The sequence below is a fragment of the Salvelinus fontinalis genome, chromosome 32, assembly GCF_029448725.1.
Source record: "Salvelinus fontinalis isolate EN_2023a chromosome 32, ASM2944872v1, whole genome shotgun sequence".
In the NCBI taxonomy this organism is placed as follows: domain Eukaryota; kingdom Metazoa; phylum Chordata; class Actinopteri; order Salmoniformes; family Salmonidae; genus Salvelinus; species Salvelinus fontinalis.
The window spans coordinates 39,727,680-39,753,342 of NC_074696.1; the positions used below are offsets into that span (position 1 = coordinate 39,727,680).

Below are 25,663 nucleotides of genomic sequence, written 5' to 3' on the forward strand. Positions count from 1 at the left end.
AAACCTCAAATTGGACTTCTACTCACGACTTAATTATTCTGATGATTCAAAACCAGTGGTACTTAGGCCCTACTTCTACCTAAGAAGCCGGGCCTTCCCAGAAGCCTTTGGACCAGACTGGTTCTGAAATGTGATTACAACTCTAAATCGACCAGGTCTCGACTCACTGTCTCATAACAGCTTATTGATCACACACACACACACACACACACACACACACACACACACACACACACACACACACACACACACACACACACACACACACACACACACACACACACACACACACACACACACACACACACACACACAGTCTGATTGCAGAGAAAATGAAAGCTTCTACATTCCAGCTGGCCAGTGTTAAGTGGAAGGATCGAATATCCTCTTTTCCAGAGCAATGGGTTGTGTAACCACACAACAGCCCAGTGGAGGAGTTGTTACATTTATTTAAAGCAGGCCAACACCAGTTTTGATTCATTTTTCTCTCTCTCCCTGCTTGGGCTTTTTTGTGTAGCTGATTCGTTTCAGGGTTAACCGTGTCTTTGCCACAAGCGATTGGGGGGGGGGGATTAACGCATATTAACATTGCATGATTGCACGGGAGACACACACGCATGAAGGCATGCACACACACACATGAAGGCATGCACACACACACACACACACACACACACACACACACACACACACACACACACACACACACAGACGTAATTAGACCCACCGATGGGGGAGGAAACAGCTCCATGTCATAACTGATGGGTTAGATGGGCAGCAACATACAGTACAGCATGCTAGAACAGTGTTGTCCAGGACTACAGTACTGTTGGGGATACTCGAGGTCCAGGGTAGGGAAACACTGTGCTGGAGGGGCTCCCGAGAGACTACAAACGTATTGTTGTCAAGGGGGAGGTGGGGGAGTGAGTACGTGTGTCAGCGTGTGTGTGTTTACGCTTTTAGTGTGTGTAGTTGTCTGTCTGCATTTGTTCACGTCTGAGAGAAAGTGTGAGCTCGTCAGCTGATGGAGTGTCATTTTCCGGGCATATTTAATTCCCAACGCACGCACGCACACACACACACACACACACAGACACACACAGGAAAAATGTCAAACCGCCCTCAATCTGTCAAACAAAGCTTTTCAAAAAGGTTGATGTAAAAACAGAGACACGGGCAACGGCAAAAGTTTGCGACAAACATTCAAATCCTTCCTTCTCGGGGGACGGCAAATCATCTGACCGGCCCCCACTCTCTGTCTTCTTACTCCTCCTTCGTTGTCTTTGTTCCATCTATCAATTCCCCTCTCCCCATTCCCCCTCTCATCCTCCTCCCTCCCTCCATCCCTATTTATTTCCATCTCTCTCCATCACATATCCGCCTCACACACCATCTAAGGGGCTGGAGCAGTGTGTCCAGTGTAGCCTAAACACACACGCCGAATGAAGCATTAATGGCCACGCACAAGTTAATACTTCACACGTAATCTCTCTCGGTCACATGCATGCAGGCAACACACACTGACAGATTCCTCCTCCATCCGTAGAGTGCAGACACACACACACACACACACACACACACACACACACACACACACACACACACACACACACACACACACACACACACACACACACACACACACACACACACACACACACACACACACAGAGAGGGAGAGTGTGTCGCCACAGTTACTCACATTGGAAGTAGAGCTCCTCGTCTCCCTCTTGACTGGCCTTGCTGTATCCACATTGTCTGCAGGGAGGGAACAAACAAAGCCACACAGACGTAACACATCACTAACGATACAAAAATCGATTGATACAAGTCTTCAATCCCTCTTGGAAATGAGAATAGGTTTCTGGACATCAGTGAATTGGAACTTGGATCAATGGTAGAGCCCCCCCCTGTTGTTCAGTGGAACTGGCTGGACAAAACTCACTTCTGAAACTGGGCATCTACTGTGGAAATCAAACCTGCTTTGTTTGAGTGGACACACATGGGCAAACACTCATAGTTTGCACATTTCCGCAGGCACACACTCCTGCATAAATATCCCCCCCCCCCCCCCCCCCCCCCCCCCCCCCCCCCCCCCCACTTAAACCCCCAAACACACGCTCATCCTGTTCTAATGAGCTCTACACACTTCCTGTCACATTGCTCATCCTGTGCCTCCACAGGGGGTCCTAAAGTAGTAAAGTAGAGAAGGTGTCTAATTGGTGGGGCTTTCCAACTCAAGAGAGAGAGAGAGTTCAGGGCCTTCCTCTTAACCCTCCTGTTGTGTTCTGGTCGAATTGGAACGATTTCCAAGTTCTCTCTCTGAAAAATGTAGTTCCTTTAATCTGATTTTCATCAGGTTCCATGACTTTGTCCACACAGGGCATCTGAACACACAAAACACATTTTGATGATTTTCATGACATTCTGGGTGTTTTATTTAACTTTTGTACACCTGTGGTGTTCCAAGTCAAAAATGTCCGGTCATTAGAAATGAATGGGTGGGAATATAATTAGTGTATAAAATTCAGCCACATGCCCATTCATCAGATGGACACACTACCTCTCCAAGACCCCCACATGCATGTGTGTTTGAACACACACACACACACACACACACACACACACACACACACACACACACACACACACACACACACACACACACACACACACACACACACACACACACACACACACACACACACACACACACACACCTTGCTCCCCTTCTTGGCTTCCATGGCAACCCCCACGGGAACCTTTCCCCAATAGAATCTTTCCCCAATGGGAACCACACCTGTTGGCATTCTCACAAACAATCACAACATTGTTTCAATAATATATAGAGCTTTTCTCGCAGCTCTGGTATATGAAGCTTTTTTGAGGCCTTGCTCACAATTCAGCCGCACAATGATCAAACGATATACTGTATGTGAGGCTCTTGTTCATATCTTTGATCATGACACTGGCGAGGAGGAGAGAGGCCAGGAAACTGACAGTGAAGTAGTCTGTGATAAATAGCACAACTTGCCTAGAGAGTTTTCAGCTATACTTTTCGTGGCTGTTTATTTACCGCCACAGACAGATGCTGGCACTAAGACCGCACTCAGTCAGCTGTATAAGGAAATAGGCAAACAGGAAACCACTCACCCAGAGGCGGCGCTCCTAGTGGCCGGAGACTTTAATGCAGGGAAACTTAAATCAGTTTTACCAAATTTCCATCAACATGTTAAATGTGCAACCAGAGGGAAAAAAATTCTAAATCACCTGTACACCTCGCCCTCCATTTGGTAAATCCGACCACAACTCTATCCTCCTTTTTCCAGCTTATAAGCAAAAATTAAAGCAGGAAGCACCAGTGACTCGGTCTATAAAAAAGTGGTCAGATGAAGCAGATGCTAAACTACAGGACTGTTTTGCTATCACAAACTGAAACATGTTCCGGGATTCTTCCGATGACATAGAGGAGTACACCACATCAGTCACTGGCTTTATCAATATGTGCATCGAGGACGTCGTCCCCACAGTGACTGTTCGTACATACCCCAACCAGAAGCCATGGATTACAGGCAACATTCGCACTGAGCCAAAGGGTAGAGCTGCCGCTTTCAAGGTGCGGGACTCTAACCCGGAAGCTTACAAGAAATCCTGCTATGCCCTGCGACGCACCATCAAACAGGCAAAGCGTCAATACAGGGCTAAGATTGAATCATACTACACCAGCGCCGACGCTCGTCTTATGTGGCAGGGCTTGCAAACTATTACAGACTACAAAGGGAAGAAAAGCTACGAGCTGCCCAGTGACTACTACAGACCCGTAGCACTCACGTCTGTAGCCATGAAGTGCTTTGAAAGGTTGGTCATGGCTCACATCAACATCATTATCCCAGAAACCCTAGACCCACTCCAATTTGCATACCGCCCAAACAGATTTACAAATGATGCAATCTCTATTGCACTCCACACTGCCCTTTCCCACCTGGACAAAAGGAACACTTATGTGAGAATGCTATTCATTGACTACAGCTCAGCGTTCAACACCATAGTGCTCTTAAAGATCATCACTAAGCTAAGAATCCTGGGACTGAACACCTCCCTCTGCAACTGGATCCTGGACTTCCTGACAGGCCGCCCCCAGGTGGTGAGGGTAAGTAGCAACACATCTGCCATGCTGATCCTCAACACTGGAGCTCCCCAGGGGTGCGTGCTCAGTCCCCTCCTGTACTCCCTGTTCACCCACGACTGCATGGCCAGGCACGACTCCAACACCATCATTAATTTTGCAGACGACACAATAGTGGTGGGCCTGATCACCGACAACGACGAGACAGCCTATAGGGGGGAGGTCAGAGAACTGACCGGGTGGTGCCAGAATAACAACCTATCCCTCAATGTAACCAAGACTAAGGAGATGATTGTGGACTACAGGAAAAGGAGGACCGAGCAGGCCCCCATTCTCATCGACGGGGCTGTAGTGGAGCAGGTTGAGAGCTTCAAGTTCCTTGGTGTCCACATCAACAACAAACTAGAATGGTCCAAACACACCAAGACAGTCGTGAAGAGGGCATGACAAAGCCTATTCCCCCTCAGGAAACTAAAAAGATTTGGCATGGGTCCTGAGATCCTCAAAAGGTTCTACAGCTGCAACATCGAGAGCATCCTGACTGGTTGTATCACTGCCTAGTACGGCAATTGCTTGGCCTCTAACCGCAAGGCACTACAAAGGGTAGTGCGTACGGCCCAGTACATCACTGGGGCTAAGCTGCCTGTCATCCAGGACCTCTACACCAGGCGGTGTCAGAGGAAGGCCCTAAAAATTGTCAAAGACCTCAGCCACCCCAGTCATAGGCTGTTCTCTCTACTACCGCATGGCAAGTGGTACCGGAGTGCCAAATCTAGGACAAAAAGGTTTTTCAACAGTTTTTACCCCCAAGCCATAAGACTCATGATCAGGTAATCAAATGGCTACCCGGACTATTTTCATTGTGAGCCCCCCCTGCAACCCCTCTTTTTACGCTGCTGCTACTCTCTGTTTATCTTATATGCATAGTCACTATAACTATACATTCATGTACATACTACCTCAATTGGGCCGACCAACCAGTGCCCCCGCACATTGGCTAACCGGGCTATCTGCATTGTGTCCTGCCACCCGCCAACCCCTCTTTTACGCTACTGCTACTCTCTGTTCATCATATATGCATAGTCACTTTAACCATTTCTACATGTACATACTACCTCAATCAGCCTGACTAACCGGTGTCTGTATGTAGCCTTGCTACTTTGATAGCCTCACTACTTTTATAGCCTGTCTTTTTACTGTTGTTTTATTGCTTTACCTACCTATTGTTCACCTGATACCTTTTTTGCACTATTGGTTAGAGCCTGTAAGTAAGCATTTCACTGTAAGGTCTACACCGGTTGTATTCAGCGCACGTGACAAATAAACTTTGATTTGTTTCATCTGAGTATTTGTTATAGTCAAAATAATCCATACATTATGCTTTTTTAACTCAAAAACGAGTTGTATGAGCTCAGGTCAATGTGGCCTACAGGCCATAAATAGAAGTTCAAAACTTGTAATGTTCACAAGAACTTAAGTTGACAAAAAGATCTAACACAACATGAGGTGATAATATATGGATTTATAAATCGGCTATAACGGGGCGGTCATTTTGGACCGGGAACACAGAAGGAATTAACACGAAACGAACACAACAGGAGTGTTAGGACCACCAGAGTGAGACATTAAGAACAGAATGGGGACAGCCAGAGCCAGGCATTCTGTTTGGCCACCATGCACGCAGGCACAATACGGGATCAAGATGAGGACAGAGGCCTTGATTGAAGTTACAGTTCGAGTCGAAGGGAAGCATGTAGAGATTGAGTGGTCCGTCACTCACAACCAGTTTGACACAAAAGAAAGACACCGGGCCTGGCAGAGCTAAAGGCTAAATATGTGCATACCTATATAATAAACACAGGAGGCTGGTGAAGGGAGGACATCTCATAATAATGCCTTGAATGGAGTAAATGGAATGGGGTCCAACACATCGAAACCATGTGTTTAATACCATTCCATTTATTCCGTTCCAGCCATCACTACGAGCCCGTCCTCCCAATTTAAGGTGCCACCAGCCGCCTGTGATGTACAATATACAACAGTGTGTGAGTGCACGTCGTTGTGTTTGTGTGATCGCAGCTGTGCATTAGGGTGTACAATATGTCTGTAGTGTGTGAATGCACGTCCGTGTAAGTGTGTCTGGCTGTCTGTCGTGTGTGTGTGTGTGTGCTTGTTAATGCGTGCGTCTGTCCACGTGTGTGTGAGCGTCCTTGTTCGAGTGTGTTAATGCGCACGTCAAGCCGTATCGCCAGTGCATGCACACGGTGTGATGGGAAAGACAGGTTTGGTGGTGGTGGGGGGGGGGGGGGGGGGGGGGGGGGGACCTGACACATACAGACTCTTAACTAGCAGGGCCAGAGAGAGAGGAGCGGGGAAAATAAGGCAAGCCTATAGGGCCAATCTGTCAGGACCAACCAGCAGACGCATGCAGAGAGAGATAGGGCAAGAGAGCAAAAGGCATACAACGGCCTGGTTCCATTTGATCCCCTACACCTGCAGCTTTCACAGACAGGTGTAAGCTCCACCTGGCCCTCCGACATTTCACGTGGAGCCTCCACTGTAGTGTATACATTTCCACCTGGGAACTCCAAACGGGAAGGGGTCCGAATGGAACCAGGCCCAAGGTCCTTTTTATATGATTAATTAACCTCGATGCTGACATGGAGTCAATGCCGAGACCACGGTCTCTTTCCCAGATGAGCCCTGTTCAGCACCACAATAGACATCAACACAGAATACACATTCAAGTACACACTCTGGGAGAGGATTGGGCAGCTTCGTTGCGTCTCTCTCTGTCTAGACTGGGGCGGAGGGGCGGGGTGGACTGGGTCAGGCAGGAAAAGAACGAGGGTGAAAGAGAGGAAGAATGGTCCAAACAAAAGGATGACAGGAAGTAGGGAGGAGCGGGGGAGGAGTGCAGACATGCCTGTACCTGGGGGTTGACAGCTGACAGTAGGGAGAAAGAGGAGGAAGAGGAGGAGGAGGAAGAGTGGAGAAGGAGGTGGAGAGCAGCACCACGCTAGTAGGAGCTATGTTGGAGGAGCTGGACGAGAGACTGCTGGGTAGAAGAGAAGAAGGGGAGGGGGCAGGGCTAAGTCACATCCTCTCTCCTCATTGGCTACAGGGCAGGTGTAAATGACGTAATAGGACAGGCTGGATGTAAACCAGAAGGTACTCATGGTGCTTTCACCCAGAGCCTAGACATACCGAAGAGTTTGGCAAACTAGGCTTGAGATTCAGAATTTAATTGGCAATAATACCTCATCTCTTCCTGTGAGTAGCACATTAGACTGCAATGTAGTCTGCCAACATATGGGAAATTCTCTGTAAAAAAGGCAATTTTAGAGTAGTGGGATTGACCTTGTGAAGAGCATAGAGAGCCTCACAGGTGCTGATATAAAAGGGAAAGGGAGGAGCTAGGCTGAGGGGGCGAGGGACATCGGGCACTATAGGTCAGGTGTGCAAGTAGGAAGTGAGCAAAGCAAAAAGAGGAAATAGAAAGGTAGTGGAGCACAGGGGGCGGATCCAGAATGGAGGAGAGTGCTGGCCATTGGAGGAGAACACTGAGTGGACAGCACTGGTGTGTACCAGGCGTGCAGCAAGCGAGACAAGAGATCCGTCTCATACACCCCTCCTATGATTGTGTCACAGGCCTTCCACTTATGCTGATCGTTCTTTCTTTTCTTCATGCTACTTTTTCTTTTTTCTCCCTCGATCCCCCCCTCTCAACTGACCGTGTGACCAACGGTGTCTGTCCGGAGGCAGCAGAGGGTAAACAATCAGTGCTCTGACCAGCCAAGCCTGAACTTCCTGAAGAGATTAGGGGCTGCTGCCCTGAAACCTTGGCACTACCAAACTCTGTCACGCAAGAACGAACTCTGTGTCTGTGTGTGATGCATCGGTCTGTTCATGCTTACCTAAATTAAAGCAGGAAACTATTCGTTTTTTATATGAAGTATGGCAATAACTGAGCGTGTCGGTGTGTGCATGACTATGACAAAATCTCCACTATATATGTGTGTGTGTGTGTGTGTGTGTGTGTGTGTGTGTGTTCCAGTAATGTATCCATAACTGGTCTCTAAGAGGAAGGGGGAGGAGGGAGTGTCTGGAGGAGGGATGGCGAATATTCATGTACACACCATATGACCCCTAGGCAAAACATCTAGCCGACTCCAAACAATTTAAAACCGCTTGATTTGACAGGGCCATTTCATTCAAGTGGACGTAGTCTACGTGGACAGACAGAGTGTGTGTGTGTGTGTCCGTCTCAGTGAGCAGATCATCTGTAAGCCCCGTGGGGATATCGGGGGTCAGCCATATTTGCAAACGAGGAAGCATGGTAATTGAGGTATCAACCCATTTGTCTTTGCCTGTGGTCGAGACATAAAGAGACGGCTAATAACCGCATTCTCATAGACTGACGAATGATGCAAGCGTTCTGGAGGAACCGCTTGGAATAGATCCATTCTCAGCGAAGGACAATTGGTTGCACGCTGGTAGGGATTCGGGACAGGGCGTGGTGTCCGCAGGATCGTGTCCTTGAACGTGTCGGTAGGCATGCGTCCATAAAGTACAGTATCTAGGTGAGCGTGTGTGGGATTCATAAAGCATGTCGGTGTGAGGGCGGGAATTGCGCCCGCGAGGTGCAACGTATCCCTGTGTGCGCGCGTGTGAGTGTGTGCCGTGGGTATGCGAAATAAGCGCGCGCGTGCGATTGACAGTTCCTCCTCAACGTGTCGTGTTGGCGTGAATGAAGGAACGGGAGACATTTCACACTCCCTCCATCTAATCCATTTCCATCTCCCAGATCAATGTGGAGCAGGAGAAAAATAGAAGGAAATAGATGGTTGGTATAATCAGAGATTCCTCTACACAAATACACTGTCTGAAAGGAGCAATGCTATCAGATCAGGGTGATAGATCTGCAGTGGGTGTGTGTGTGTGTGTGTGTGTGTGTGTGTGTCTGTACGTGTGTGTGTACGTGTGTGTGTACGTGTGTACGTGTGTGTGTGTGTACGTGTGTGTGTGTGTGTACGTGTGTGTGTGTGTACGTGTGTGTGTGTGTACATCACGTGTTCCTATCTTACTGAGAAGACTAACAGTTTGTGAAGGTTCAGGCGACATGTTCAACACACCGACTGTGAATGGCTCTGTATAAGAGAGTCAACCAAATGGGTCAAATCTGATTGCGGCCGTGTGTAATTGTGTGCGACTGCGTGGGAGTGTGGTTCTGCATGCCAACCCGCCGGGGCATGTGTGTGAGGGTGCGGGGGAGTGTGTGTGGGCGTGTGAGTTGTTTTTTTTTCTTCAATAGACCTGAACAGATGTGAAAGTGCACAGAGATGGAATGGCAAGCAGGAAAAGCACTTTCCGTGTCTCCACCGACCTGAATAAAACACACATGTGCTTTAGACACAATGCCCTTATGTCATGTAGTTACTACATTGGTAACCAAAGTCCTCAATTGTGCATGACAACTGTAAATAATTGTACAGAAAACTATGAATTACAAAGTAAGAGCGCAAGCCAAATTCTATTGAAATGACTTAGCTGTATACTGTACGTTACCCTAAGAGGATAGGTCGAATTGAAATCATGAAAAGGTCCCGAGTTAGCCGATGCACCCGTTTAGCATGGCTACCCCAGCATTGACAAGCGTCTAATATTGCTTGTTAATGCTCTACATTACAGTGGCTCTGAACACAGCTGATTGAACATGCATTAAAGCTCTTCTCAATGTGATTACATGCTTTGAGGCAGAGTGCTTCTAGTCATTGGATTATTGTAATCAGGATTATGATGGAGTAGCATGAGCAGTGACAGAGTGTGTGTGTGTTTAGAAGTATGTGTGTGTGTGCATATTATGTGTGTGTGTACCTTCTTCAGATGTAATTGTGTGTGTGTGTGTGTGTGTGCGCGCACGTTGTGTATACCAGTATGAGTGTGTTTGTACTGTGTGTGTTGTGTGTGTGCGTGTACTTTCTTCAGATTGTTTGTTTGTGTGTGTGTGTGCACGTTGTGTATATCTGTATGAGTGTGCCTGTATGTGTGTGTGTGTGCCTGTGTGTGTGTGTGTGTGTGTGCCTGTGTGTGTGTATGTGTGTGTGCCTGTGTGTGTGTACGTGTGTGTGTGTGCGCACGTTGTGTATACCAGTATGAGTGTGTTTATTCTGTGTGTGCGTGTACATTCTTCAGATTGTTTGTTCGTGTGTGTGCGCACGTTGTGTATATCTGTATGAGTGTGCCTGTATGTGTGTGTGTGTGTACCTTCTCCAGAGGAGCAGGCCCACTCCCATAGAGAGCAGCATGATGAGGGCGGCCACAGACACCACCACGATGATGATTACTGGGTTCTGCTCACTGGACGCCAGCGCCACTGTGGATTGGAACAGACATATTGTTTCAGAGCAGGCACATGGGAGAATAAACACACACACACACACACACACACACACACACACACACACACACACACACACACACACACACACACACACACACACACACACACACACACACACACACACATACACACACACACACACACACACACACACACACACACACAAACAAACAAACATATGACAATAAAGGGACACCCTATCACAGAGCAAAAAGAAGAGCCATTTCACTGCTTGATTTCAAAATCCTGGAGCCTTGCACATCCCCATCCACACACACACCTCAGTCTTTAGCAAACACGAGGCCATCATTGTGAGGGCTGGCCGGACGCCGGCACAACCATAACCTAAGCTGCCTCGCGGCATTAGAACGAGATAGTCGAGGAAAAGGAGGGAGGAACGTCCATACTCACATTCACCAAGCGTCTGCAGCTCCAGGGGAGAGCTGTAGCCTCCGTAGTCGATGGGAGAGGGGGAGGAGGAAGAGGAGGAGGACGAGGCGGAGAGGAGGGAGGAGGAGGGGGCCGGGGTGGAGAAGGGGCGGATGAGGAAGACGTAGGTGGTGCCGGCCTTGAGGTTGTTGACGCTGATGCGGGTGGCGGCCGTCTTGACCGTTGAGTAGCTCTTGTCCTTCTGTTCCTGAATGAGGAAGGAGAGAGAGTGGCAGGAAAGAACGTTGGAACTACGAGAGCACCAAGCAAAACACGTCATTTGTTTTTAAAGTTTAAAAAATTTTTTTTTTTACATTTTCCTTTGGAGCTCAGTGGGAAGAGCAAGGCGCTCGCAAAGCCAGGACAGTGGGTTAGATTCCCAGGACCGCATGTCCGTAAAATGTACGCACACACGCATGACTAAGTCGCTTTGGATCAAATACACAATTATATTTGAACAATTAACTTTTCCTCCCATTTGTTGTTTCGAGTGGGGTCTTTACATGTCACTAGATCACTCGGAGAGCATTGGGCCAGTGCCCTTGAGCAAGGCACTGACCCTGTTAAACAACACATGTCACTGCACCTATCAGGTCTATGTGACAATAAAACATCTACAGTACCAGTCAAGAGTGTGGACACACCTGCTCATTCCAGAGTTTTCTTCATTTTTACTATTACCTACAATGTAGAATAATAGTGAAGACATCAAAACGAGGAAAGAACACATATGGAATCATGTAGTAACCAGAAAAGTGTAGTAATCAAAATATATTTTATATTTGAGATTCTTCAAAGTAGCCACCCTTTGCCTTGATGACAGCTTTGCACACTCTTGGCATTCTCTCAACCAGCTTCATGAAGTAGTCACCTGGAATGCATTTCAATTAAGCCACCCTGTGCCTTGTTAAAAGTTCATTTGTAGAATTTCTTTCCTTCTTAATGCGTTTGAGCCAATCAGTTGTGTTGTGACAAGGTAGGGGTGGTATACAGAAGATAGCCCTATTTGGTGAAAGACCAAGTCCATATTATGGCAACAACAGCTCAAATAAGCAAAGAGAAACGACAGTCCATCATTGCTTTAAGACGTGATGCTCAGTCACTCAAGACCTTTGAAAGTCTCTTCAAATACAGTCGCAAAAACCATCAAGCGCTATGATGAAACTGGCTCTCACGAGGACCGCCACAGGACAGGAAGACCCAGAGTTAACTCTGCTTCAGAGGATACATTCATTAGAGTTAACTGCACCTCAGATTGCAGTCCAAATAAATGCTTCAACAGAGTTCAAGTAACAGACACATCAACATCAACTGTTCAGAGGAGACTGTGTGAATAAGGCCTTCATGGTCCAACTGCTGCAAAGAAACCACTACTAAAGGACGCCAATAATAAAGAAGAGACTTGCTTGGGCCAAGAAACACGAGCAATGGACATTAGACCGGTGGAAATCTGTCCTTTGGTCTGATGAGTCCAAATTTGATATTTTTGGTTCCAACAACTGTGTCTTTGTGGACTGGACTCAGAGTAGGTGAACGGATGATTTCTGCATGTGTAGTTCCCACCGTGAAGCATGGAGGAGGTGGTGTGATGGTGCTTAGTCAGCATGGCTACCACAGCATTCTGCAATGATACACCATCCCATATGGTTTGTGCTTAGTGGGACTGTCATTTGTTTTCAACATGACAATGACCCAACACACCTCCAGGCTGTGTAAGAGCTATTTGATCAATAAGGAGAGTGATGGAATGCTGCATCAGATGACTTGGCCTCCACAATCACCTGACCTCAACCGAATTGAGATGGTTTGGGATGAGTTGGACCGCAGAGTGAAGGAAAAGCAGCCAACAAGTGCTCAGCATATGTGCGAACTCCTTCAAGACTGTTGGCAAAGCATTCCAGGTGAAGCTGGTTGAGAGAATGTCAAGAGTGTCCAAAGCTGTCATCAAGGCAAAGGGTGGCTAGTTGAAGAATCTAAAATATATTTCGATTTTTAAAAACTTTTTTGGTTACTACATGGTTCATATGTGTTTTGATGTCTTCATTATTATTCTACAATGTAGAAAATAGTAAAAATAAAGAAAAAACCCTTGAATGAGTAGGTGTCCAAACTTTTGACTGTTACTGTGTGTGTGTGATATATATTTTTATTTACATTGTTTTTTAAATTATATATATATATCTATTTTTTACATAGGCTCTATTTTAAATCAGACTTGTGTGATTTAAAATGGCTTTGATTCTAAAGGTTAACGCGTGGCCGTCAGCGTCAAAGCAACATAGTGAATGGAGAGAACTCACCAATCACCAATCACAAAGCTTTAAGGTAGCCAAAGCCCTATGATTTGCAAGCATGTCTTTGAACGCGTGCGAGTGTGTGTGCGTGCGCCCCTGTTTGCTTGTCATCGCGCGGTAATGAGGATTTGGAGGCGTCTGCTCTTTAACGCTGTCGTACGTGTGGAGAGATGCGAAGAGCGAAAAGAGCACACCGAGATAGACTGACAGGCGCAATGAGAGTCCCTGTGGAGAGACCATTAATAGTGGACATGGTGGAATTGAGAGATGGATGTGCTCCCAAGAGTGGGATGTGATGGAGGGAGATAATGCAGTGCCAAAATAGTGTAACAGAAAGAGAGACGACTTAAAAGAAGGAGTGGGCCAAGAGATGAGTTGAGAGTGTGACCGAGTTTAATTGAGAGGGAGTGCGACGGAGTAGCGTCGTTGAATGCGTGAAAGAGCGGACTTGAGATTAAATGCAACGCGATGGAGTTGCGAGTGTGATGGAGTAACATTTTTTCAAAGTGTCGTTTGTGACGGAGTTGACCAAATATGACGGCGTTGACAGTTGAAATGTGACCGTATATGACGGCGTTGACAGTTGAAATGTGACGGAATTGACAGTCGAAATGTGACGGAATTGACAGTTGAAATGTGACCGTATATGACGGCGTTGACAGTTGAAATGTGACCGTATATGACGGCGTTGACAGTTGAAATGTGACCGTATATGACGGCATTGACAGTTGAAATGTGACCGTATATGACGGCGTTGACAGTTGAAATGTGACCGTATATGACGGAGTTGACAGTTGAAATGTGACCGTATATGACGGAGTTAACAGTTGAAATGTGACCGTATATGACGGAGTTGACGGCGTTACCTTTTCGTAGTACTTGATCTCGTACTCGGTGCGGCTGCTGTTGGGGTAGCTCGGTTCCCGCCACACCAGGGTGAGGCTGCGCTGCTCAATCTTCTCCGCATGCAACTCACTCACCAGAGACGGCGCTAGTGAGAAAAAGAGAGAAGGGGAAAGGACAGAGGAGGGGGGGGGGAGTCGGGTGAAAGGGAGAGAAGAAAATAATTAATGAAATGCATTTGTCGAAGTTCTGTCTGGGACGACTGCATTGAAGTCATACATATATCCTTCCTGGTTGGCCCTGTCCGGGGGTATCGTCGGATGGGGCCACAGTGTCTCCTGACCCCTCCTGTCTCAGCCTCCAGTATTTATGCTGCATTAGTTTATGTGTCGGGGGGCTAGGGTCAGTTTGTTATATCTGGAGTACTTGTACTGTCTTATCCGGTGTCCTGTGTGAATTTAAGTATGCTCTCTCTAGTTCTCTCTTTCTTTCTCTCTCTCGGAGGACCTGAGCCCTAGGACCATGCCTCAGGATGACCTGACATGATGATTCCTTGCTGTCCCCAGTCCACCTGGCCGTGCTGCTGCTCCAGTTTCAACTGTTCTGCCTGCGGCTATGGAACCCTGACAGGTTCACCGGACGTGCTACCTGTCCCAGACCTGCTGTTTTCAACTCTCTAGAGACAGCAGGAGCGGTAGAGATACTCTTAATGATCGGCTATGAAAAGCCAACTGACATTTACTCCTGAGGTGCTGCAACTACTGTGATTATTATTATTTAACCATGCTGGAAAATATGAACATTTATATGAACATTTGAACATCTTGGCCATGTTCTGTTATAATCTCCACCCGGCACAGCCAGAAGAGGACTGGCCACCCCTCATAGCCTGGTTCCTCTCTAGGTTTCTTCCTAGGTTTTGGCCTTTCTAGGGAGTTTTTTCTAGCCACCGTGCTTCTACACCTGCAGTTGTTGCTGTTTGGGGTTTTAGGCTGGGTTTCTGTACAGCACTTTGAGATATCAGCTGATGTACGAAGGGCTATATAAATACATTTGATTTGATTTGATGATACAAGTGTTATGATGTTAGCAGTGAGTGGAGTGGGTCTCCATACAGATATGGACGAAGATACATCTTTGTATTTATTGATGGCTGGAGGGTGGGTGGAGATGTTCAATTCAATTCAATTCAATTCAAGGGGCTTTATTGGCATGGGAAACATGTGTTAACATTGCCAAAGCAAGTGAGGTAGACAATAGACAAAAGTGAAACAAACAAAACGAAATAACAGTAAACATTACACATACAGAAGTTTCAAAACAATAAAGACATTACAAGTGTCATATTACATATATACAGTGTTGTAACAATGTACAAATGGTTAAAGCACACAAGTTAAAATAAGTAAGCATAAATATGGGTTGTATTTACAATGGTGTTTGTTCTTCACTGGTTGCCCTTTTCTTGTGGCAACAGGTCACAAATCTTGCTGCTGTGATGGCACACTGTGGAATTCCACCCAGTAGATATGGGAGTTTATCAAAATTGGATTTGTTTTCGAATTCTTTGTGGATCTGTGTGATCTGAGGGAAATATGTGTCTCTAATATGGTCATACATTGGGCAGGAGGTTAGGAAGTGCAGCTCGGTTTCCACCTCATTTTGTGGGCAGTGTGCACATAGCCTGTCTTCTCTTGAGAGCCATGTCTGCCTACGGCGGCCTTTCTCAATAGCAAGGCTATGCTCACTGAGTCTGTACATAGTCAAAGCTTTCCTTAAGTTTGGGTCAGTCACAGTGGTCAGGTATTCTGCCACTGTGTACTCTCTGTTTAGGGCCAAATAGCATTCTAGTTTGCTCTGTTTTTTTGTTAATTCTTTCCAATGTGTCAAGTAATTATCTTTTTGTTTTCTCATGATTTGGTTGGGTCTAATTGTGCTGTTGTCCTGGGGCTCTGTGGGGTGTGTTTGTGTTTGTGAACAGAGCTCTAGGACCAGCTTGCTTAGGGGACTCTTCTCCAGGTTCATCTCTCTGTAGGTGATGGCTTTGTTATGGAAGGTTTGGGAATCGCTTCCTTTTAGGTGGTTGTAGAATTGAACGTCTCTTTTCTGGATTTTGATAATTAGTGGGTATCGGACCAATTCTGCTCTGCATGCATTATTTGGTGTTCTACGTTGTACACGGAGGATATTTTTGCAGAATTCTGCATGCAGAGTCTCAATTTGGTGTTTGCCCCATTTTGTGAAATCTTGGTTGGTGAGCGGACCCCAGACCTCACAACCATAAAGGGCAATGGGCTCTATGACTGATTCAAGTATTTTTAGCCAGATCCTAATTGGTATGTTGAAATTTATGTTCCTCTTGATGGCATAGAATGCCCTTCTTGCCTTGTCTCTCAGATCGTTCACAGCTTTGTGGAAGTTACCTGTGGTGCTGATGTTTAGGCCGAGGTATGTATAGTTTTTTGTGTGCTCTAGGGCAACGGTGTCTAGATGGAATTTGTGGTCCTGGCGACTGGACCTTTTTTGGAACACCATTATTTTGGTCTTACTGAGATTTACTGTCAGGGCCCAGGTCTGACAGAATCTGTGCAGAAGATCTAGGTGCTGCTGTAGGCCCTCCTTGGTTGGTGACAGAAGCACCAACCAAGGTGGTTGGTTCTCTCCCTCTGAGACTCTGCCCTCCTCAGAACATTTGCTTCTGACTCAATAATATCCAGTACATGCACTGTTGTAACACTGAACATGAAGACTGCAAAAGTATATTTCCACATTCTATGAGAAATACTTTACCACATGACCTGAGGTGACCAGGAAAACGTCCCTTGTTACCTCTGATGCTCTGAAAGCTCCGCCCACTTGCCAAGCTATAATTAACGAGTCATTAACGAGGTAAGGCAAAATTTGTTGCCACTCAAGCCTCTACAGGAACACTTAGGGCTCCCGAGTGGCGCAGCGGTCTGAGGCACTGCATCTCAGTGCAAGAGGTGTCACTACAGTCCTTGGTTCGAATCCAGGCTGTATCACATCCGGCCGTGATTGGGAGTCCCATAGGGCGGCGCACAATTGGCCCAGCGTCGTCTGGGTTTGGCCGGGGTAGGCCGCCATTGTAAATAAGAATTTGTTCTTGACTCTCTTGCCTAGTTAAATAAAGGTCAAATTAAATATTAAAACGTGCAGCTCATTGCCAGTCAAAGACCATTATGGTTGAAGCCTTATTTCGTTACCACAATCCATATTTTGCTAATGAGCAGAAAATAGTCAGTAGACATTCATTTTCTTTCCATTGCCATGTATTTTCAGGCCATCGGTTGATCCATGTTTCAATACGTGCAATTCTCTTTCGTTCTAAACCTCTCTTTCACTCTCTCTTTCACTCTCTCAAGTCTGAATTTCTGTCCTCATTCCTTATTATTACACTTCTATTATCTTCCCGAGATCCCGTCACCTTTCCCCCCCTTCACAAACACAATTCTTTTCTATCAAACCAATACACTTCATGACCAAAAGTATGTGGACACCTGTTCGTCGCACATCTCGTTCCAAAATCATGTGACCATGCCCCTTCCGTCTCCCTTTTCAGTAGGACCAGTATTGATGTCGTTTGGAGGCGAGGATCACAGCCAGGGCCGACCTGGTCTTTCTGAGTATCCCTCCCTTCTTTAATTTGATCTCTCCTCTTTAGAAACAAAAGAAGAATACATTATTGATATTGGTCTGGGTCTTACTGGCAGCTAATGAGGGCTGCACGCAGCCTGTTCAATTGCAACTACAGGCTGCAACTCAATCATGAGACAATAGAGTGACATGGACTGGTAAAAGACAGAAGCCATCGGATAGAAATCCTCGGAGTGTGTGTGTGTGTGTGTATTTGTAATGTATGTGCATTCACAAGTGCATTGCCATGTGTTTGTGTATTTGTACAGTGTGTGCAAGCATACATTGTCGTGTTGGCTCACGCGCGCGTGCGTGCGTGTGTGTGTGTGTATCCATCTCCACCTACTCTCATCTCAGTAAAAGGCAGCCGTCTATACCCAGAAGTGCCTCAACAGATTACAGTACAATCATTGAACAGACTACCTTAACGTAAAGAACTTTAGACACAGGAGCATATACACTGAGTGTACAAATCATTCCTAATATTGAGTTGTATCCCCTTTAGCTTTCAGAACAGCCTCAATTCATTGGGACATGGACTCTACAAGGTGTCGAAAACGTTCCACAGGGATGCTGGCCCATGTTGACGCCAATGCTTGCCACAGTTGTGTCAAGTTGGCTGGATGTCCTTTGGGTGGTGGACCACTCTTGATACACGCGGGAAAATGTTGAGGTGAAAAACCCAGCAGCGTTGCAGTTCTTGACACACTCAAACCGGTGCGCCTGACACCTACTACCATACCCCGTTCAAAGGCACTTAAATCTTTTGTCTTTCCCATTCACCCTCTGAATGGCACATAAGGAATCCATGTCTCAATCGTCCCAAGGCTTAAAAATCATTTTCAACACGTCTCCTCCTCTTCATCCACACCGATTGAAGTGGCTTTAACAAGTGACACCAATACGGGATCATAGCTTTCACCTGGATTCACCTGGTCGGTCTGTCATGGCAAGAGCAGGTGTTCCTAATGTTTTGTACACTCAGTGTATACTGTATTGCAAACAAACATACACACCCCGGCATACATGATATGGTGAGACACACACACAGATAAGCATAGTCAGGCACACAGACAGAGACGGGCACAAACAGCCAACTGGACAAACAGACCAATAGCACCAGGGAAGAGCGAGAAAGAGGGAGAGGCACTACTTGAAGCAGTAAGTGCTGTATTCGATACACCAAGAACACACTGTCAACTTGCTCTGCCTTCTAAAACGCTCGGCTATTGTTTGCTGTTCTTTTGTGATGAATTATGCATGGAGACTGACTGCTTAAAAACTCTGGCTCACATGAGGTCGGGCTCACAGCGTAACTCCGTCTGACAGAATCCTAGCTGCGGACAAATACCCAGACGCGGCCGTAGTACCGCTTGGTCTTCAGTCTCAAAAACACTAACACACTCCGAGGGAGAACATTAAACCACTAACACACTCCAAGGGAGAACATTAAACCACTAACACACTCCGACGGAGAACATTAAACCACTAACACACTCCGACGGAGAACATTAAACCACTAACACACTCCGAGGGAGAACATTAAACCACTAACAGACTCCGGGGGAGAACATTAAACGACTAACACACTCCGAGGGAGAACATTAAACCACTAACACACTCCGAGGGAGAAAATTATACCACTAACACACTCCGAGGGAAAAACTAACACACTCCGAGGGAGAACATTAAACGACTAACACACTCCGAGGGAGAACATTAAACCACTAACACACTCAGAGGGAGAACATTAAACCACTAACACACTCCGAGGGAGAACATTATGCCACTAACACACTCCGAGGGAAAAACTAACACACTCCGAGGGAGAACATTAAACGACTAACACACTCCGAGGGAGAACATTAAACCACTAACACACTCCGAGGGAGAACATTAAACCACTAACACACTCCGAGGGAGAACATTAAACCACTAACACACTCCGAGGGAGAACATTAAACCACTAACACACTCCGAGGGAAAACATTATACCACTAACACACTCCAAGGGAGAACATTAAACCACTAACACACTCCGAGGGAGAACATTAAACCACTAACACACTCCGAGGGTGAACATTAAACCACTAACACACTCCGAGGGAGAACATTAAACCACTAACACACTCCAAGGGAGAACATTAAACCACTAACACACTCCGACGGAGAACATTAAACCACTAACACACTCCGACGGAGAACATTAAACCACTAACACACTCCGAGGGAGAACATTAAACCACTAACAGACTCCGGGGGAGAACATTAAACGACTAACACACTCCGAGGGAGAACATTAAACCACTAACACACTCCGAGGGAGAAAATTATACCACTAACACACTCCGAGGGAAAAACTAACACACTCCGAGGGAGAACATTAAACGACTAACACACTCCGAGGGAGAACATTAAACCACTAACACACTCAGAGGGAGAACATTAAACCACTAACACACTCCGAGGGAGAACATTATGCCACTAACACACTCCGAGGGAAAAACTAACACACTCCGAGGGAGAACATTAAACGACTAACACACTCCGAGGGAGAACATTAAACCACTAACACACTCCGAGGGAGAACATTAAACCACTAACACACTCCGAGGGAGAACATTAAACCACTAACACACTCCGAGGGAGAACATTAAACCACTAACACACTCCGAGGGAAAACATTATACCACTAACACACTCCGAGGGAGAACATTAAACCACTAACACACTCCGAGGGAGAAAATTATACCACTAACACACTCCGAGGGAAAAACTAACACACTCCGAGGGGGAACATTAAACGACTAACACACTCCGAGGGAAAACATTAAACCACGAACACACTCCAAGGGAGAACATTAAACCACTAACACACTCCGACGGAGAACATTAAACCACTAACACACTCCAAGGGAGAACATTAAACCACTAACATACTCCGAGGGAGAACATTAAACCACTAACACACTCCAAGGGAGAACATTAAACCACTAACACACTCCGAGGGAGAACATTATACCACTAACACACTCCGAGGGAAAAACTAACACACTCCGAGGGAGAACATTAAACGACTAACACACTCCGAGGGAGAACATTAAACCACTAACACACTCCGAGGGAGAACATTAAACCACTAACACACTCCGAGGGAGAACATTATACCACTAACACACTCCAAGGGAGAACATTAAACCACTAACACACTCCGAGGGAGAACATTATACCACTAACACACTCCGAGGGAAAACTAACACACTCCGAGGGAGAACATTAAACGACTAACACACTCCGAGGGGGAACATTAAACCACGAACACACTCCGAGGGAGAACATTAAACGACTAACACACTCCGAGGGAGAACATTAAACCACTAACACACTCCGAGGGGGAACATTAAACGACTAACACACTCCGAGGGAGAACATTAAACCACTAACACACTCCGAGGGTGAACATTAAACCACTAACACACTCTGAGGGAGAACATTAAACCACTAACACACTCCAAGGGAGAACATTAAACCACTAACACACTCCGACGGAGAACATTAAACCACTAACACACTCCGAGGGAGAACATTAAACCACTAACACACTCCGACGGAGAACATTAAACCACTAACACACTCCGAGGGAGAACATTAAACCACTAACACACTCCGACGGAGAACATTAAACCACTAACACACTCCGAGGGAGAACATTAAACCACTAACATACTCCGAGGGAGAACATTAAACCACTAACACACTCCGAGGGAGAACATTAAACCACTAACACACTCCGAGGGAGAACATTAAACCACTAACACACTCCGAGGGAGAACATTATACCACTAACACACTCCAAGGGAGAACATTAAACCACTAACACACTCCGACGGAGAACATTATACCACTAACACACTCCGAGGGAGAACATTATACCACTAACACACTCCGAGGGAAAACATTAAACCACTAACACACTCCGAGGGAAAACTAACACACTCCGAGGGAGAACATTAAACGACTAACACACTCCGAGGGGGAACATTAAACCACGAACACACTCCGAGGGAGAACATTAAACCACTAACACACTCCGAGGGAGAACATTAAACCACTGACACACTCCGAGGGGGAACATTAAACGACTAACACACTCCGAGGGAGAACATTAAACCACTGACACACTCCGAGGGGGAACATTAAACGACTAACACACTCCGAGGGAGAACATTAAACCACTAACACACTCCGAGGGAGAACATTAAACCACTAACACACTCTGAGGGAGAACATTAAACCACTAACACACTCCAAGGGAGAACATTAAACCACTAACACACTCAGACGGAGAACATTAAACCACTAACACACTCCGAGGGAGAACATTAAACCACTAACACACTCCGACGGAGAACATTAAACCACTAACACACTCCGAGGGAGAACATTATGCCACTAACACACTCCGAGGGAAAAACTAACACACTCCGAGGGAGAACATTAAACGACTAACACACTCCGAGGGAGAACATTAAACCACTAACACACTCCGAGGGAGAACATTAAACTACTAACACACTCCGAGGGAGAACATTAAACCACTAACACACTCCAAGGGAGAACATTAAACCACTAACACACTCCGACGGAGAACATTAAACCACTAACACACTCCAAGGGAGAACATTAAACCACTAACATACTCCGAGGGAGAACATTAAACCACTAACACACTCCGAGGGAGAACATTAAACCACTAACACACTCCGAGGGAGAACATTAAACCACTAACACACTCCGAGGGAGAACATTATACCACTAACACACTCCAAGGGAGAACATTAAACCACTAACACACTCCGAGGGAGAACATTATACCACTAACACACTCCGAGGGAAAAACTAACACACTCCGAGGGAGAACATTAAACGACTAACACACTCCGAGGGGGAACATTAAACCACGAACACACTCCGAGGGAGAACATTAAACCACTAACACACTCCGAGGGAGAACATTAAACCACTAACACACTCCGAGGGAGAACATTAAACCACTAACACACTCCGAGGGAGAACATTAAACCACTAACACACTCCGAGGGAGAACATTAAACCACTAACACACTCCGAGGGAGAACATTATACCACTAACACACTCCAAGGGAGAACATCAAACCACTAACACACTCCGAGGGAGAACATTATACCACTAACACACTCCGAGGGAAAACTAACACACTCCGAGGGAGAACATTAAACGACTAACACACTCCGAGGGGGAACATTAAACCACGAACACACTCCAAGGGAGAACATTAAACCACTAACACAATCCGACGGAGAACATTAAACCACTAACACACTCCAAGGGAGAACATTAAACCACTAACACACTCCGAGGGAGAACATTATACCAATAACACACTCCAAGGGAGAACATTAAACCACTAACACACTCCGAGGGAGAACATTATACCACTAACACACTCCGAGGGAAAAACTAACACACTCCGAGGGCGAACATTAAACGACTAACACACTCCGAGGGGGAACATTAAACCACGAACACACTCCGAGGGAGAACATTAAACCACTAACACACTCCAAGGGAGAACATTAAACCACTAACACACTCCGAGGGTGAACATTATACCACTAACACACTCCGAGGGAAAACTAACACACTCCGAGGGAGAACATTAAACGACTAACACACTCCGAGGGGGAACATTAAACCACGAACACACTCCGAGGGTGAACATTAAACGACTAACACACTCCGAGGGAGAACATTAAACGACTAACACACTCCGAGGGGGAACATTAAACCACTAACACACTCCGAGGGAGAACATTAAACCACTAACACACTCCGAGGGGGAACATTAAACCACTAACACACTCCGAGGGAGAACATTAAACCACTAACACACTCTGAGGGAGAACATTAAACCACTAACACACTCCGAGGGAGAACATTAAACGACTAACACACTCCGAGGGGAAACATTAAACCACGAACACACTCCAAGGGAGAACATTAAACCACTAACACACTCCGACGGAGAACATTAAACCACTAACACACTCCAAGGGAGAACATTAAACCACTAACATACTCCGAGGGAGAACATTAAACCACTAACACACTCCAAGGGAGAACATTAAACCACTAACACACTCCGAGGGAGAACATTAAACCACTAACACACTCCGAGGGAGAACATTATACCACTAACACACTCCGAGGGAAAAACTAACACACTCCGAGGGAGAACATTAAACGACTAACACACTCCGAGGGAGAACATTAAACCACTAACACACTCCGAGGGAGAACATTAAACCACTAACACACTCCGAGGGAGAACATTATACCACTAACACACTCCGAGGGAGAACATTATACCACTAACACACTCCGAGGGAAAACTAACACACTCCGAGGGAGAACATTAAACGACTAACACACTCCGAGGGGGAACATTAAACCACGAACACACTCCGAGGGAGAACATTAAACGACTAACACACTCCGAGGGAGAACATTAAACCACTAACACACTCCGAGGGGGAACATTAAACCACTAACACACTCCGACGGAGAACATTAAACCACTAACACACTCCGAGGGAGAACATTAAACGACTAACACACTCCGAGGGAGAACATTAAACCACTAACACACTCCGAGGGAGAACATTAAACCACTAACATACTCCGAGGGAGAACATTAAACCACTAACACACTCCGAGGGAGAACATTAAACCACTAACACACTCCGAGGGAGAACATTAAACCACTAACACACTCAGAGGGAGAACATGAATACACTACACACCCTGTTAGTGTAGTTGCAAAAACAGAATTATAGATTGTGAAGAAAACACACACTTGGAAAGGACAGGGGTTTAGTTACCTAGACCAACGTAGTAATGCACATACCAAACACACAGAATGACGCGCACATTCCATCTTGCACCGGCACACACACACACTGACCCCCCACACACACACCTAAACACAAACACACTCTAATATCTAGTTTCCCGTCCAGTCTGAAAGCAGCTGGTGTGTGTCCATGGGGTTGACCCTGTTTGAATGAAAGGAAATTGATGCTGAGAGAAGACTGTGTGTGTGTGTCTGAATGGGAGATGGATGCTGACAGGAGACAGAATTGGCTGCGGCAGACCAAGCCTCATTTCCACAGGCAATAGACTGAGGTTACGGCCTTCAGGGCTCCACTGTAATCAAGGCCCGGACCCCATGGCTAGCCAGACAGATGAGCAACACCACAGCCTTAACAGCCTCATCATAGATCGCATCCACAAAATGACATGGAGGGAAAGACAGACAAACAGATCCAATCCCTTTCATTTTAACAAAGATTTTTTTCAAGGTGTGGAAGATAATGAAGCTACATGGTGTGGTGGCTCAGTTCTGGCAGGTGTCTACGCAGGTGGTGTACACAAAGGTGCAGTATAAATATGACAAAAAAAGACAGCTATGCGACAGGTAGGTGGTGGCACAAAATGGCCCCCGCCTCCACAGTTGCACGTGGATTCTATACTCACGTAACCAACCAAGGTGCAGTTTAAAAATGTTACATTGTGAAAACAAAGAAGACGATGTGGTGGCGGCGTCTCTATTGCAGGTAATTAATACAATTTGGCACAAAATGGCCTCCATGTTCCACAGTTGCACGTGCCTTCCATCTTGACGCAGCAAACAAACATGAATAAGATGGCGATGATAGAGATGGCAGCTTCGCTTCAAGTCCTTAGGAAACTGTGCAGTATTGTGTTTTTTTATGTATTATTTCTTATATTGTTAGCTCAGAAAACCTTAAGTGTTATTACATACAGCCAGGAAGAACTATTGGATATCAGAGAGACGTCAACTTACCAGCACA

General features: G+C 46.1%; 1 protein-coding gene across 2 annotated transcripts in view; it reads right to left on the bottom strand.

Moving 5' to 3' along the window:
- The window catches only part of LOC129831335 (ephrin type-A receptor 7-like), a 167,685-nt gene that overhangs the window by 13,097 nt on the left and 128,925 nt on the right, over positions 1-25,663 (bottom strand). The window contains exons 6-10 of one of the 2 annotated variants that reach the window (XM_055894657.1): positions 14,119-14,243; positions 10,941-11,166; positions 10,394-10,502; positions 7,059-7,181; positions 1,703-1,758 (exon numbers count right to left, since the gene is read on the bottom strand). In XM_055894657.1, the coding sequence (XP_055750632.1) occupies positions 1,703-1,758; positions 7,059-7,181; positions 10,394-10,502; positions 10,941-11,166; positions 14,119-14,243 (639 nt within the window). The remainder of the gene's footprint in view (positions 1-1,702; positions 1,759-7,058; positions 7,182-10,393; positions 10,503-10,940; positions 11,167-14,118; positions 14,244-25,663) is intronic. The other variant, XM_055894658.1, reaches the window with a different exon arrangement.